The sequence below is a fragment of the Staurois parvus genome, unplaced genomic scaffold (genome assembly GCF_062004578.1).
Source record: "Staurois parvus isolate SC_StPar_1 unplaced genomic scaffold, SC_StPar_1.0 ptg000701l, whole genome shotgun sequence".
In the NCBI taxonomy this organism is placed as follows: Eukaryota; Metazoa; Chordata; class Amphibia; order Anura; family Ranidae; genus Staurois; species Staurois parvus.
Genome location: NW_028318497.1, coordinates 481,415 through 499,378, shown reverse-complemented (window position 1 = coordinate 499,378; position 17,964 = coordinate 481,415). Strand labels below are relative to the sequence as shown.

Sequence of the window (17,964 nt, the reverse complement as noted above, 5' to 3'; positions counted from 1 at the left end):
GTTCACATACTTTTTCCTCCCTGCACTGTGAATGTTTACATGTTATGTGCAATTAAACCATGGCAACATCTAATGTTTGTGTAGTATTATGTTCAGCAGACTGTGTTCTTCTATTGTTGTGACTTAGATGACGTTCAGAGCACATTTTATGCCCAATTCATGCAAAACTCCACGTAATCCCAAGGGGTTCACATACTTTTTCTTGCAACTGTAGCTGCACTTAAAATACAACTAATATTTAATAAATATGCATTATTCATGGTACATTAAAAACATAAAGAAAATATGTGCTATGAAAGCTGTTCAACAGCTTTACTTTAGGGCAGACCTCCCCAGACGCATATACTTAAAGTGTAGCTCCACCAAAAAGGGTAAGTTCTGCTTTAAGGCTTTGTCCTCTGCTTCCCGTTAAAGATTGGCACCTTTGGGGAGCAGGTCCCCAAATTTAACAGGTACCCGCTTCTACTTGCGGTGCAATCGCCTAAGGCGATCAGAAGCAGAAGCTGTCCTCCCCCCTCCCTCCCCGTAGTCTTCTGGGATATGTGACAGTTCCCAGAAGACTACGGGACCATTCACAAAGCGCTGCGCTACTTGTGCAAGTGCAGTGGGCACCCGGCTGTGAAGCCGCAAGCTGTAACAGCAGGGTGCCCACACTGAAGATGCCGGCGCCAGGGGGAGAAGACATGTGAGTGGCTCTATTTTAAAAGTCTGCAGCTACAGTTTTTGTAGCTGCTGACTTATTTTTTTTTTTTTTAATTCAACTGAAACTCTGCTCCACCTTTCCTTTGCTCCCTTGCTGCTTTATTCAGCTGCCTGCAGTGAAATGAAAGCCCTGTGTATGCTATGAATTGCTTGTTGCTTGCTTGCAATTTGAACGCTCTTACGAAAATTTAGAAAATCTTTCGTTAGAACAGTCTATATACCATTAAGGTCCTGAAAATGTAATCTGATTGTTATGCCAATGTATTGAATTATATGTTCAATTTTGGTATACACATGCGAATTGCAATAAATATGATTTAAATAAATAGGACAAATGAAAACCATATTAACATTTTAATTTTCATTAAAGAAAAATCTTCTTACATTTTTCTAATCACTACAGTGGAACACGATTGTCAATTTTACCCTACTAATTATGAATAAATTGACAAACTTTCTGAAAACAAATTTTTTTGAACAAAAATTCTAATGGTGTATGGACAACTCTAGCTTACAGTTTTAGCTATGGGCTCCTGATGTGACAGCACTGATTGGTGATCACAGGGAGTAATGTAAACTCACCTACACCTCCTTATTACTAGTTATTTCCGTCAACTCCAAGAGCTGAAGCTAGTAGCAGGGGGTAGAAGGAAAGGTAATAATATGCTAATAGGTGGAAGGGCATTAAAACAAATCTGTTGATTTTCCCTAAATGGGCAAAGACCAGGTTTGCTTTAGCATATAGAGGTTTATTACAATCAGTCTCTAGTTTTCTTCCATGAGATTATGAGACAAGGATAGTAGGTAATACCTCTCAACAAATTACCTTATTTTTATTATTTATTTAGAGTATATTTTAAATAATTAAATTATAGAACATTTTATTTCGCCATCTTAAAAATATTGCGACTGATTCATAAAATAGCATGACTTAAGGGTTAAAAATTTCATGCAGGATTCACGTAACATTCAACATGATTCATGCACTTTTCGCAATTGTCTGTGAAAATGTGTGAATCTTGTGTAAGAGTTGTGTGAATCTTAGATGAAAACACTGGTAAACACACCCCTTAGTTATTACTTTTTTGTACATAAAATTCATGATCATGATGTTGGAAGAGTAAGCACAACCCACAGATTTATCATAAATAACCCAGCCTGACAGTTTTTACATATTGCTGTAACATTTATAATCTGATTTTCTACATAATCAGAAACATTTTAATAATTTATTATTTGTAAAAAATTAACCTAATTTTAAAATAAAATTATTTTCTCACCTTACCTTGCTAGGCCAACGTACCAAAACATACCTATTTATGACAACTGTAGGACTTTTATTTCTAAGAGTATGAGCACTAATAGCACAGAATGAAGAAAAGACTGAAAAAAAAAATAATTTCTGGAAAAAGTAGCAATATTTTTAATAATTTATAATTTATAATGTATAATAATTTTTAGTACTATTGACTAAGATCATTTTAGGTTCCTGGATAATATACTTATAAAGACAGTTGTGCATGTTTACATAATTTTAAGTTGATGTTGACTGTCAAACTTTATCCAAACTACAACCAACTTTGCCAAATGAAATGGAAAGAAAAATATTAATAAGACATGAGTTATCAGTCTCATCAGAAGATAATTTCCTAACTTTTCTTACTACATGTAAAATCTGTTTGTGTGTAAAATAAATACATCTGATATTGAGCATTTAATACCTAGGTGTTCATAGCGAGTAGTTTATATAACTTTACATGGCACACAACAAGCATAATGATGACGGCAAACTCAATGGGACCTAACATTTCCACAATTTCCAACAAAATTGACATGCTGTTGGAAAACTATTATTAACAGCATAAGAAAAGCATATTAAACAAGTAAATGAAACTAAAGTATTGTATGTGAATGTAAGCCATGTAATATAGACTGCAACAGTAAAATGTACTTTGTGAAACATGATTTAATTTTAATATACACTATTAAAGCTAAGTTACAAAGATCTGCTAGCCTTGATCATGGACAATGCTAGTAAATATTTGCCGTAAAAAGTAGTTTTCAAATATCACATTAGTCATCTGGTTGTGTGAATTATTCATTTAGAAATCAAACATTGTTTTGAACAATACTGAATGCATCTTAACAGTGCAAGTAGTGAAAAAGTGAGAGATTATCATCTGTGAGATACTGAAAAAGTAAAAATGAAATGTAAGGAAAAAGCAGCTTACAGTGAGAGATAATTATAAAAGAGGAACATCAAAAGTCTGGAGATGTAGAGTTGCTTATTTTTTTTTTCAATTTATTTAAGGCATTTAATGTTCAGCAGTTTTGAAATTTATAATTGTCTCTCAACAGTTAGCTGATATAAAACCCACGTCCCATTTACCTATATCATCTTTAAGGTCAATGTCAGCATTGGTAGGGTTGATAACAGCCTCCACCTCAAATCCGGCTAAATTACTGATCTCACTGTGAATGAGGTTCAGCTGCAAAGAAAAGCACGAGCAGGAAGATAGTAGTGCAGTGTGAAAGGTCAGAAAGCAGAAGAGGAATAAGCGATAGAGCTGTAAGCGGGATTGTCAAAATTAAAATGTCATAGCAGTATAAAAAGCAGTAGCAGTTAGTAGGTAGTCTGAATAATGTCTATGGCTAACTAGTTACATTTTCCAGTGTAGCAGCACACATTTTTCACCATCAGTATCCCAGAACAATCCTGTACTTATGGAAATTCATATAACCTTATTATTAATATGGCTAATAAAATATGGAGCAAGTAACTGTTGCTTGATAGTAACATTTCACTTTTTAAAATATAATATTTGTGGGAAACCAAATTAAATCTCTAGTTCCTACTTTCCAAATTTAGCTTACAGCTAAACTTTAGACAAATACGTTGCTGAACAAATTAATGGAAATTACATTACCAGCTAATAGATTTCTACTTCTGCTCAGTCAATTTTGTGATCCAAGCACCAATTTTTATACAGCACATCCAGGTTTGTGACCTCCCTGAAGTCTACACCACTGTACTTGAGAAAACAATGTGCTTCTGCATAGTATGCACCACAAGGAGCAAGAGAATACTTTCAGTTTTGTAAGAGTTGTCATCCTCTCCCCTGTAAACACTGTCAAGGTATAGTATTACCCAGATCTTGGTGCCTTAATGATCTATACAGCATGGACTGAGCGCTGTCACATGGGGAGCAAACATGTGCCCTAGCCCATATTTATACTGACTATCAAAAATCCATATCCTAAAGAGGTTTGCTGCATCGCTGAAAATTTATCTTTGCACAATATGGTACATACTATACTGTATATAACACCTGAACTGAAACATTTTTCTTAAAATACATCCAAAGCCAATTAAAAAAAAAAAAAAAAAAGAATAGTATAGGGGAAGGTTAAAACCATTCTTTGCAATCTGTGTCTGAATAGGGAGATTACACTTGACTTGCTGTTTGGTAAACTCAACAGGAAGTGAAAAGATAACGTTCTAAAATGAAGGATATCCTCTAACATTTACCCTCACTTTCATTCCCTGTGACATTGATGAGAAGCATAGCTAGAGAGAGTAAATCAGAGTGAGAGTGACACAGACAGCATTAAAAAAAATGACAAAGGTTCTAACTGCTCACCACTGTATCCAAACCCCTTAGTTATGCTTGAAAGAGGTAGTAAACACCTCTGGTGAACTTGTACCTACAGGTAAGCTTATAATAAAGCTTACCTGTAGGTACAAAGAATATCTCCTAAACGTGCACCGTTCAATGTGTTTGCAGCACGGTGCATGCATTCTGAAGGGATGACATACACACACCGTCCCTTCAGAACTCTGTGCCATGGCTGTAACTCCTGCGTGCATGCTTGACGACTGGACCATTTTAACAGGAAAGGTCTTGGCACTTTTCCTTACCAGCCTACATTGCACATTCCAATGGACTATTGATCTTGCTTAACATGGTGATAGGTCAATATGAATGTGTTGGGTGAGACTTATTGGCAAGTTTCAAAACTATTAGGATGTGTTAGAGCTTTACCAGCTACACAGGCCCAGCTTTCAGCCAAGACATAAAGGTTTGGGAGATTGTTGTAAAGATAGGCAGATATTTCTTTTTTGCCAAACATCTATTGATATAATTCAACAAAAAAAATATGTAAAAGTTGTTTTATTTGTATGATGCATCAAGTGCGTTCTTTAGTTCTAGACCTCTTGACAAAAAGCCATCCGTGATCCTCACCCCCAAAATCTGTAACATAATCATCTTCATCCTTTTTATAGGTTAAGTTTAGATTTACACTATTTCATATACTTTAGGCCAATAATTATGTACAGTGCCCAATTTTAGAATTACCTAACCATTTAACAATAAGATGTCATGCAGTTTTTCTTTTTTAAATGCACCAAACAATATTACCACCAAAGGCAAACATTTCCTAAGCATCTGAAATATTCCTATTTTAGAACTACTGCTACTCTAAATTAATTAGGCATTAAAGTGCATTATGTCAGTGAACATAAATTATGGTCAGGGAAAAATGTACTAATTTGCACTAATGATGTACACAAAATGCAAATCGGCAGACTAATAAAACAAGTGACAGAATTCAGTTTTGAAATGGTTTTGTTATTAAAGTAAATATTCAATTATAATATCCTGGATGGGTTTGTTTTATACACAACCCTCTATCTGTAAAACACTGAAGTTGGTAAAATATTTTTTCTTTGTTTACTAGAAATTTATAAAAGTTTAAAGGATTAAAAACACAATGTTCATGGTGTGCATCAGCAAACAAACACAAAAACATAAAAGACAATGCTTCTAAGACACACTTATTATAAACCATTAAGCACAGAAAAGCCCTCCTTCCAGCACTTACTAGCAACATATTGTATATACTGTATCTATACCAATACATTAATTTATAAATCACAACCATTTTATTTTGAATGGCCATATGATTCGAATGGCCATTTGAATGGCCATATTGCCTTCACTAATTCAATGATGGATCGGAGGTATTTGACTCTCAATTAGTTTCATAAATGGACTGAAATATAGAAATGAGACGAAAACAAAGGCATGAGGGTAAAGAGAGGTCCCACAGAACCTAAGCATATTTAATATGCATGAGGAACTTGTATTAGTATTCTATATCTTTATACCTACACTGCTTTTATACGTATGGTGCTATTACAATTGCTATTCACTGCTCCTAGATGTATGGTACAAGTATTTGTTAACTTTATTTATACCAGTCCACATATATAATGCTAGAGTCTGAAATAATTCTATAACCAACAAAAAGGGAGAATTTACATTAGTGTTCACATATTATCCTGGCTATCCTAACTCCCATGCTTGCTGGCATCTATATAACAAATAATTCATTGATGCTAGTCATGTAATAGACGTACAAAATATAAAATTCACCTGCTCATTTTCAAGCCCCAGTGTCCCATCAAAAACATTAAGCTAAAATGATTGGGGGGAGGAAGAGGGAGAGAGGGTAATCCCATCCTTCTCCTATATGCATGCAGTCTGGGCCGAGTCCCTAGTTCCCTTCTCTACATGCCTCCAAATGTGGGCTTATGCCTTCAAGCCTTCTCTCCATGACATGGAGGTAAGAACTATGCATGCACAGAATCCCCGAAGAGACCATGCATGTGTGGAAACCCCCTGCAAGCTTAGAAATGCATCCATGGTGATAGACCATATCCTCCTTTTTCCCTGGACATAACCACTTCCCTTAACTCAAAACAAATATTGAAGGGGATAAATCAAAACAGGAGTAGCCAGATTCTGGAGCAGCTGTGCATAAAAACCAATCAAATTTTATCTTCAGTTTGTTAGATAAAGTCTCATCAAACCCAAAACGTATTTTAATTAATAAATTTTTTTTTTCTTATAAGACACGGATAATTTACACAGCGCTTTACAGCTTTACACACACATACACTCACACCGTGTATATCTGTATATATATATATATATATATATATATATATGTGTATGTATGTATGTATGTGTGTATATATATATATATATATATATATATATATGTATGTATATATGTGTGTGTATGTATTTATATATATACACACACACACACACACACAGTGGATATAAAAAGTCTATATGCCCCTGTTAAAATGTCAGGTTTCTGTGACTTATAAAACGTGTGTAAAAAAAAATGAGACCTTTAATGTGACCTATAAACTGTATACCTCAATTGAAAAACAAACTGAAATCTTTTAGGGGGAAAGCAAACAAAAAACTAAAATAATGCAGTTGCATAAGTGTGCACACCCTCTTATAACTGGGGATGTGGCTGTGTTCAGAATTAAGCAATCACATTCAAAATCATGTTAAATAGGAGTCAGTACACACCTGACATCATTTAAAGTGCCTTTGATTAACCTCAAATAAAGTTCAGCTGTTCGGACTTTCCTGACATCAGAGGGATCTCATTGTTAAAAGGTATCAGTCAGGAGAAGGGTGCAAAAGAACTTCCAAGGCATTAGATATACCATGGAACACAGTGAAGACAGTCATCATCAAGTGGAGAAAATATGGCGTAACAGTGACATTACCAAGAATTGGACGTCCCTCCAAAATTAAAGAAAAGACGAGAAGAAAACTGGTCTGGGAGGCTGCCAAGAGGCCTACAGCAACATTTAAGGAGCTGCAGGAATATATGGCAAGTACTGGCTGTGTAGTACATGTGACAACAATCTCCCGTATTCTGCAGATGTCTGGGCTTTGGGGTAGAGTGGCAAGAAGAAAGCCTTTTCTTACAAAGAAAAACATCCAAGCTGCACATCACCAAAACAACACCATACCCACAGTGAAGCATGGTTGCAGGCAGCATCATGCTTTGGGGCTGTTTTTCTTTAGCTGGAACTGGGGCCTTAGTCAAGGTAGAGGGAATTATAAACAGTTTCAAATGCCAGTCAATATTGGCACAAAACCGTCAAGCTTCTTCTAGAAAGCTGAACATGAACAGGAACTTTCAGCATGACAATGACCCAAAACATATATCCAAATCAACAAAGGAATGGATGTACCAGAAGAAGATTAAAGTTTTGGACTGGCCCAGACAGAGCCCAGACCTGAATCCAATCAGAAATCTGTGGGATGATCTGAAGAGGGTTGTGCACAGGAGATGCCCTTGCAATCTGACAGATCTGAAGTGTTTTCGCAAGGAAGAGTGTCAAGATGTGCCATGCTGTAATAAAATCAAAAGGTGCTTCAACAAACTATTAGTTTAAGGGTGTGCACACTTATGCAACCATATTATTTTAGATTTTTACTTCCCTCCACCTACAAGATTTCAGTTTGTTGATTAACTGAGTTGTACAGTTTATAGGTCACATGAAAGGTGGAAAAAGTTCTGAAATTATTTATCTTTGTCTCATTTTTTTACATCACAGAAACCTGACCTTTTAACCACCTCCCGTCCGGCAGTTGTATATAAACAGTGCAGGGGCGGGTGGCCATTTATAAATGGCCTCCTAAACCCCTGCTTGTGCGCGCACCCTGGGAGTGCGCAGCACCGCGATCCGGTGCCCGCTGTGTCCTCCGGACACAGTGGAACATCGATCGTCGTACAGGACCTCTGTGCGAGGTCCAGATCATGTGATCACTGATTGGCCAATCAGTGATCACATGCAGAGTAGTAAGCAATGATGTCACTTCTGACATCATTGCTTACTACGTGTGAAATCTGTGAATGATCACAGAGGTCACATGGTACAAGGCTATTCACAACAGCAGTGACGAGTTGTGACCAATCACAGCTCAAACAGTTTTTCTCAATGGCTGCAAGAATGCAGCCAGAGAGAAGGAGAAATGATTGCTTTTACAGCCTCTATGGGTGTAAAAGCAATCAGTGTAAAAAAAAAAAAAATCTTCATCACCCCCCACAAGTAGTACAACACAACGTGGTGTATGGTTATTTAAAATAAAAATTTTAATTTCATAATAACTTATGAAATAATGTAATGATATAGCTATTATATATGCTAGTAATAAGTGCTGGAAGGAGGGCTTGGGCATTACAGCAGTTGTGTCTTCGAAGCATTGTCTTTTACTTTTTGGTGTTTAAGTATTTTAAATGGTATTAATAAAAATGATCTTAAATATAAACTAAATGTGTCATTGGGGTACCTAAAAAGTCTGGTATATTTTGTTGATACTTATAATAGCCTATCCCTGGTCAGAAATATAGTGCAACAGACGTTGGAAGAGTTAAACTTTCTGCATGTTTTATATTTCTGTCTCTAGTCTAGCTCCACTAGGGTGGATTTCCCTTACTTTCTGTCCTTGCAGTACCCGTATTGGAAATGTGTGTTCTTGCCATCACCTGACCAGGAAGGAACAGGCAGCAATAAAAACCTTGCCAAAAATTCTAAACTTTCCCCACTCCAACAAAAAGGTGTTATTGTCTGTTTTCCCATTGGAAAGATATCCCATCACTTCTGTCCTCACAGTGACAGGAAATCTCCAAAACAGGAACACAGATCTCCTATTGGAAAGATTTCCATTCATTTCTTGTCCTATAGATTTAAGTGAGAGGAAATATTTACAAGTTTTCCTTTTAGTCAGTAGTCACCATAATAGGTGTTGCCTTTTGAAGACTACCCCTCATCTCTTTTTTTTTCTCAGGACTGTATAATCTTGAATTTCTCATCACTTTCTATCTCTGTGACAATAGCCATTGGGACAAATAGAGGGATGAATTTATCTGACAAAGATATAGCAATTAAAGCCTGACTCAGGCTCTAACACTTTCCTCAAAGAACAGAAGTATACCGTTCAGGCCAGATCGATCCACAACAGGTGCAGGCTCTGGATCGCCTCCACACACGATGCAACAGGAAGAAGGGTCAGCCGCACACCGGAGGATTGATGAATATAGTGTATATTTATTGATCCATAGGACACACAAAGCACCAGGACATGAATACAGGACCTCTATTCATGTCCTGGTGTTGTGTGTCCTATGGATCAATAAATATACACTATATTCATCAATCTTCCGATGCGCAGCTGACCCTTCTTCCTGGCTAACCCTTTGCTGCTCTATCTAAAATTACTTAAATAACGTTTTTGTGGAGTTAGTTTTTCTTTGATCCTATCTGTCACTATTTGTATGGAAGCGTAAACATGACATGATGGACTACTGGGAAAAGCAGTGAGCCAATCATAAAACAGAAAATTACATTTTTGGGGTCATTCTCTACACTGAGAGTGTACAGAACTCGACTCTCCCATACAAGGAAGCCATGTTTAGATAATCTGTGTTGGTTGCAGATTAAACAAGACATTTTTTTTAGCCCAAATACCAAAATGGCTTTTGCAGCAATTATATTTTTTAATTAAAGTGGAATTGCCATTTGAAACTATCAATTGTTAACTGTCATACTATTTTACTAGAGATAAAGTCTTTCCAACAATATCAACTTTAATTTAAAATTTTTTTTTTTTTCTGATGGGCTCTTGAAACTTTTACATATTTGTTTGTGAATATCATCAACCATCTTTTGCAAGCAACTTGCATATTATGTTTAGTGGCCACACAGTATTAAATGTAAGTTACCTTTATTACCTCAAATAAAGGAAATAGATATATGGTTTCTTTTTATGTTTTCAAACTACCTGTATGCTTGTTTACATTTTTTTAATTTAATTTATCTCAAACTCTCCTGCATCTATTGTTCCTCTCCTGAGGATGTTGTAAGTTTCACTGTTCATGAGTGGGATCTACAATCAAGTTATAACGGTTACAACAGCCATATGTTCATTACACATTGGGGCTATATGTGCCTATAAATTACACATGGCAATCAAAAAAATATAAAAATTCAAGTGGGATCAAAAAGGACAAAGTACAGAATTATAAAAAGAGGGAACTAAAAGTGATAACACACAACTGAAAAAATCAATAAAGCATAGCAAATTTGTTATAGGTAGAAAGTGACCATGTGCCTTAAAAATAGGCCACATTAAGTACATAAACCTTCAACATATTTTTTTTTATATTCTGCTCCTTCATTACTATAATTTGATTAGTTAGTATATATGCATAAAGTAAAATTGTGATGTATTTGTAGCCTGGTTAAATATTCTCTTTCTGCTTTTGTATATTGTCTAGACTGCAGTACTGTAGCCATTTAATAAAGTGAGAAATACCTTCTGTCCCAGGAAAAGACTTTTGGTAGAAAGGATAGTGAATCCATTGGCCGGTGCCCCTTCTGTCGTACTGTCTGCACTTGCAGCTTTGCTAACTTCCCCTTGCTTCTTCTGCATGCATACAATGATTAAACACAGAGGATGTTGTTATACAGAACAAGTAATTATATTAAATAATACCATATGTACAAAATATTATAGTATATAATATCTATGAACTTGTCAAATAAATTAAACTAAACCTGTAGTATCTCCAAAACTACTAAGTGAACAACACATGAAAGCAGGAACCAAAACATACCTACCTTTTGACGTGCATGTAAAGTGCAACCAATCCTCTCTTATTTGCTTTTTGGCCTGCTTAATATAACATTGAAAGCATTTTGTCATATCTGTTATTGATCGTCAGAAATTCAGAGCTTTTCTGTGTTCTGTTCACACTTCCTATGTTATCTCAAGGATTCCCAACAGTTATCTTGAACTACAGAACTATTAGTTCCTAACTGTGTCGATGAAGCAATTGGGTGGGATTAAAAAACAAACTCACTTTGGTGAATGCAGTATTGATTCGAAGCTCCGGTTCTGCACTGAGAACTGAGCGATCAAACACCACTGATCGCTCAGTTCTCCCCTCTCTTCTGAGCAGAGAGCAATGCCTGTCAGTCACCAGCTCACAGTCCCTCCAGCGCTCAGTGGAGGGAGTCAGCTGCTGGTCCAGATTTCTGGGTGGATCCCAACCATATGGTCAGGATCTTTTCAGAGCCTGAACCGGCTCTGTGACATCAGCCAACAGTGAGCTTTAGCCCTCTGTCAGCTGAAAATGGGACACAGAACGAACTGCACCTGTGATCTATAGGAAAGGTATAGCCAAAAATGCTTTGACTATACTTCTCTTTTAACAAAAGAAAACTAGCCTGGGCTGACACAAAGTCCATTTCAGTCCACCAAAGGGCATTTGGTATAAATTTAAAAAAGAAAATTAGGAGCTGAGTGTATTTCTGGCAGGTCTTAGGTAGCCAGACTGAAAAGAGAAATAAGTCCATGTTCAGCCAATCAAAAGGTATTTTTCTATAAACAATACTCTTAAAGCCTTAACATGCACCTTTGCATCAGCAGTTCCATCAGCAGTTCAAATCCATTTCCCTGCTACTGTGATAAGCAAAGAATCAAAATTGACTACTACCACAATCATATAGCAGATACTGACACTCCGGCAATTCAATAAAGGATGAACAGATAAATCCTTGCCAATCTTGATTGAGGAGACATATTTCCATCAATGGCCAGTCTTAAAGTCCCTTGAATAATAAGGTCTAACAAAATATCCTTTATTCCCTGTTCTGTTCTCTGTGAGATTGATTTACTAAAGGCAAATAGACTGTTCACTTCGCAAGGGAATTTTCCTCAGAGTTTAGTGAATGAGATGAAGCTCTACTAAATTTCATCATCCAATCATGTCCAAGTAAAAACTTTTTTTTTTCCTTGCATGTGATTGCATATTTTTGCAAAGTGAAATGTCTCCACATTCACTAAGCTCTGCGAAAAAATATCCTTGCAAAGTGTAACTTCCATTGCAAAGTGAACAGCCTATGTGACTTTAGTAAATCAACTCATGTGTCTCATTGTGCAATTCATTTCTAATGTCATTGAATAGTGCAACTTCATGCAAAGATCTTGTTAATTTTTGATTTACTTCCTCTTTTTACTTGTATGTTCACAGCTAATAATGTCAGTAAATGTAACCTATTCCTGACTAAGCACTTGGTTTTGCTCATAGTCCACTCTTTTGATTTGACCTTTTACATAATCTTCCCACCAGGTTCTTGTGCAATATTGTATTTCCTATTACAACCATATACTCAAAACACATATTAGCTAAATTGCCTTTAAATAGTGTATCATTTCAATGTCACTGTTTATTTTAATGGAGAGACATGCAACCTTCTGACATTTATAATAAGCCAAGTCCAGGATGCAGGAAGTGGCTATTTAATGTGACCTCAGTCAAGGCAACTTAGACAGAGAAAGCTTTGTCTTTATGAGACATTTTATAATACAAGAGATGTTATACCTAAAATAAGTACAAGGAAGTAAAATGCTTACTTTCAAATTATTAGCAGTTAAATAACATTTCCACATTAACTGAAATACATGTATAAATTAACACAGAGCCACATATATCAATGTGCATAAAATAAGAACTGCCTGTGTTGCCTTACAGTAACCATTTATACTCCAGCTTACAAAGAAAAATGAGTTTGAAACTTGTTGACTGGTGTTATGTATGTAAAAACAGTTATTTGTGACACTTTTATAAGTATCTTCCACTGTGCAGTAGACCTATGAAGTTAAAGTTTGCTTGTATGACATTAAGATTAGAGATGGGTGAAGTGATCCATGCAAACTAAGATTCAGCCCACATCCGAGTGTTAAAATCAACAAATCTGCTGGCCATCATAAAAGAGACCTATTGGGAATATATGGGAGATGATGATGCTGAATTGGATTTATAGGAGCAAGTTCCAGGGCTGTCATTCTTATCCTTTCTACATTGATGAGTTATTACAAACCTACAAACCTAAAACTAGCATGCCTGTATTGGGAATTGAAACATCTGGTACACCTATGCCTCATATCAGTGGCTACTATGTAGTTAAAAGAAAAATGGGAATAATAGCTCCTAGTCCCCCTTTTATCAAAATAAGTTATCTTCCATGGTGATACCCCCCTCTCCATAAAAGAAGAAAAATGTGTGTACCATATATACACTGCTCAAAAAAACTTTTTAATCAGAGTATAAAATCAAGTCAATTAAACTCCTGGGATATTGATCTGCTCACTTAAGTAACAGAGGGGGTTGTTAATATCATGAACACCAAAGCAGCTGAAACTGATTAACAACAGGTGCACTATATGGGCAACAATGAGACAACCCCCAAAACAGGAATGGTTTTACAGGTGGAGGCCACTGACATTTTTTTCCCTATTCATCTTTTCTGAGACTTCTTCACTAGTTTTGCATTTGGCTAGGGTCAGTGTCACTACTGGTAGCATGAGGTGATACCTGGACCCTACAGAGGTTGCACAGGCAGTCCAACTCTTTCAGGATGGCACATCAATACGTGCCATTGCCATAAGGTTTGCTGTGTCTCCCAGCACAGTCTCAAGAGACAAGCAGTTACTCTAGGAGAGCTGGAGAGCATCAAAGAAGGTCCTTAACCAATCCGACGGACCGGTATCTGCTCCTTTGTGCAAGCAGGAACAGGATGAGCACTGCCAGAGCCCTACAAAATGACCTCCAGCAGGCCACTGGTGTGAATGTCTCAGACCAAACAATCAAAAACAGACTTCATGAGTGTGGCCTGAGTGACCCACATCCTCTAGTGGGACCTGTGCTTCCTTGCTCGGCACCATATAGCTCTATTGGCATTTATCACCAGAACTTGCAGGTCCGCCACTGGCGCCCTGTGTTTTTCAAAGATGAGAGCAGGTTCACCCTGAGCACATGTGACAGACGTGAAAGGGTCTGGAGAAGCCATGGTGGAGAAGGTTATGCTGCCTGTAACATCGTCCAGCATGACCATTTTGGTGGTGGGTCAGTGATGATCTGGGGGAGCATATCCAGGGAGGGACGCACAGACCTCTACAGATTAGACAATGGCACCCTGACTGCCATTAGGTATCAGAATGAAATCCTTGGGCTCATTGTCAGACCCTATGCTGGTGCAGTGGGTCCTGGGTTTCTCCTGGTACACGTCAATGCATGGCCTTATGTGGTGAGAGTATGCAGGCAGTTCCTGGAAGATGAAGGAACTGATATCATTGAATGGAGCGCACGCTTTCTTGATCTAAATCCAAAAGAACACCTCTGGGATATCAACGCCGCCAGGTTGCACCTCAGACTGTCCAGGAGCTCAGTGATGCCCTGGTCCAGATCTGGGAGGAAATACCCCAAAACACCATATGTCGTCTCATTAGGAGCATGCCCTGATGTTGTCAGGCGTGCATACAAGCACAAGGCCATACAAACTACTGAGTACCATTTTGAGTTGCTGCAATGAAATTTCAGCAAAATGGACTAGCCTGCTGCATCATATTTTTACTTTGATTTTCAGGGTGTCTTTGAATTCTCTGTAAGTTGATCATTTTCATTTCCATGAAATGATGGGGCATCCTTACATTCCTCACACATTACTCAGTCCATATTGGTATAGATATCCAGCATGATATTTTTTCCCCATTGAGATCTGATGTGTTTTCAAAGTGTTCCTTTAATTTTTTCGAGCAGTGTATATTTAAAAAGAGTGAGAGAGAAAATATCAAAAGCTTAGTCTACCTTTTGCAAAAGAGTAGTAAATGAAGGGATATTGACAGGGCCACTGATAAGGGCGTACCCTTGGCCCTCCTGTAGGGGGCCCAGCCCCATCAGCTGCAGTGGAAGGCATGGACAGCTGACAGGCCCATCTGCAGCTGATAAATTCCATTGTTAGCCTCCTGGCATCCTGTCACACAGGGGCTCAGTGTTGTCAATGTTCCAGGTGCTCCTGCTCTGCTCCACAAGTTAGACACTTTCACGTTTCTTTCTGTTTACATTTGATTGCAACTTTGTTTCTCTCCTCTCCCCCAGACTGATCCCTTTCAGTTCACTTCTACAAACCTCTTTCCTTATACAACTTGACCCCCCCCCCCCATTGTCATCACCTGTTCTCTCTGCAAATCTATATATCACAGCTCAACTCTGTTAATTTATCACCTGCAGCTGAAATCTAGTATTATTATAAGATTCCTAATTGTATCTCACCACTAGTCTGATTGAATTCACAATTCCTAGTCAGTCCCATTCCCTTAACTATAATAAACTTAAGGGCCAGTTCACACTACATGCATTTCAGTTGATTTTTTTTTACATCCAAAATGCACAGAAAGTAGGTTATATGGTTGTCAGTGTCATAGTCCACATCAGTGCTTGTAGTTCCAGTGCGTTCTGGCTTCAGAAAAAAAGCCCTTTTTATGCACAAAACTGTACTGTAACACGGTAAAACGCATCAAAAATGCACCGGAATGCACTAAAGCGCACCAAAAAAAGCACTGGAACGCACATGCCCATAATTAAATTGAAGAAAAAAAGAGGGGAAAAATGGACTGGAACGCATCAAAAATGCACCGGAACGTGCTAAAACCGCGTAAAATGTGCATGCAAAAACGCATCCAGAACACATCTAGACTGTGTTTCTATAGTGTGAACTGGCCCTTAGGAATTGTTCACACTATTTGTGGTGCAGAAAAGCATGTAAGAGCAGGCATTTTCCTGCACAGCAAAGAAAAGCAATGCCCTCTGCAGATGTGTGCAGGCACCATGAATACTTAATTGCACCTCCACACATCTAGCAAACACAGATGCATTCACAGCCACCAAAACGCATGGCACCACACTACTGTGCGGTTAGGTGCGACACACTTTTAAAATAATATGCCTGCAGCATTTTTGCATGTTCCCACACGTTAGGCAGCCAACTGAAATGAATGGGCTGAGGAAAAAAAATTGTCAAAAATGCCACATTCGCACAGGTCCTCTGGCCTGTACAGCATGAATGAGTGGGTTGTTCATGTGGCTGGAGCCACCTGTTACACTATGGGGACACAGCAGCTGTATGTACACAGGTTTTAATCTGACAGGTGTGCAGGCGTGGGGAAGTGGCCCTGAATGCTCACTGTCTGAGTTCAGGACTTTACACCTGCACCCATATGCCTGTCAAATTATGACCTGCAGTGTTTCCAAAGTGTAACATAGGTTGTCTGCAAACAGGTCCAAGCGGCTCCACACACAAAAACAAACCAATGATCCACACTCTACAGGCCACAGAACCCATGTGAATGAGCCCCAAGACCTCAATTACACACACAGCTTTATTTATTAACTCAGTATAGTTTTATCATTTAGATTTAACATAAATTTTGTTGGGATTGTGTACATTAATAATGTTTTTAGTGTATTTTTTACCATAAATATAATTTTTATATTTTCTCTGGCGGGGGGGGCCCTGGCAGTTTGGAGATGAGCCCTGTCAGGTAGGCTGTGATATCTAACAGCGGCCCTGGATACTGATCTCTTAATCAATGTGCATTTACTAATTTTTTTCAATAAAGCCTGCAGAGCATTGTGACCAAGATCAGTTCATCACAGGTGCAATGCACAGGTTCTTGCAATATTGCTTGTATAAACCCATTTTCAGAAAGTTCAGTGTATCATGCAGAACTGAACTGCTACAGTCTCAGTTGAGGCACTAATATTCACGTGTCAACCTATATAGGATTAGCACTAATTTTGGCAAAAGAAGCCTTAGTCTTATATTTTACATGTTCTCAGTATATCATCATAACTTATTATGTTGGACCAGTAGTGGATGCATACCTTGTATTTTCTGACTCCCTTTTTGGCACCTGGCTTCTTTGAAGCTGATTTTTTTGGTGATGTAGTTTTGGCTTTCTTTGCAGGTGGCGGTGTAATAATAGCCTCCAGCTTTCCTTTGGATCCACGCTTCTTTGCCAACAGCTCAGGATGAATATTTGGTAACACGCCACCGCTGGCAATGGTGACACCTTTTAATAGCTAACACAACATAATAAAAAAAAAAATCTTATAAAATTCAGATTTAGGTAAGATGCAATCACATATTATGTATATGTATGGGTAGATTTGTTTACTAAAGGAGTAGAGACTGTTCACTATACAAAGTGAATGGTTTTCTTTGAGAAGTGTGTGTTTACTTTGCATAGGGAAATATAGTAAATAACTTGAGCTTGTGTTCATTTTAAACCACTTTAAGATCAGGCCTATTTTGACACTTCTTACATATACTGTATGTAAAAATCTGCATTTTTTTAATAGAAAATTACTTAGAACCTCCAAACTATGATACATTAAATTATCCATAGGTTACGCTTTAGAAGCCTTTACAGGTTACCACTTTAGATTTCCACAGGAGGTCTGGTGCTAAAATTATGGCTCTCAATCTACTATTCATGGTGATACCTCACATGTTGGTGCGATCGCTGTTTACTA

General features: G+C 37.6%; 1 protein-coding gene across 3 annotated transcripts in view; it reads right to left on the bottom strand.

Annotated features, from left to right (window-relative positions):
- The window catches only part of MACROH2A1 (macroH2A.1 histone), a 146,756-nt gene that overhangs the window by 90,665 nt on the left and 38,127 nt on the right, over nucleotides 1-17,964 (bottom strand). For 2 of the 3 annotated variants that reach the window (XM_089653135.1, XM_089653133.1), the window contains exons 4-6: nucleotides 17,314-17,511; nucleotides 10,902-11,012; nucleotides 3,092-3,191 (exon numbers count right to left, since the gene is read on the bottom strand). In XM_089653135.1, the coding sequence (XP_089509261.1) occupies nucleotides 3,092-3,191; nucleotides 10,902-11,012; nucleotides 17,314-17,511 (409 nt within the window). The remainder of the gene's footprint in view (nucleotides 1-3,091; nucleotides 3,192-10,901; nucleotides 11,013-17,313; nucleotides 17,512-17,964) is intronic. The other variant, XM_089653134.1, reaches the window with a different exon arrangement.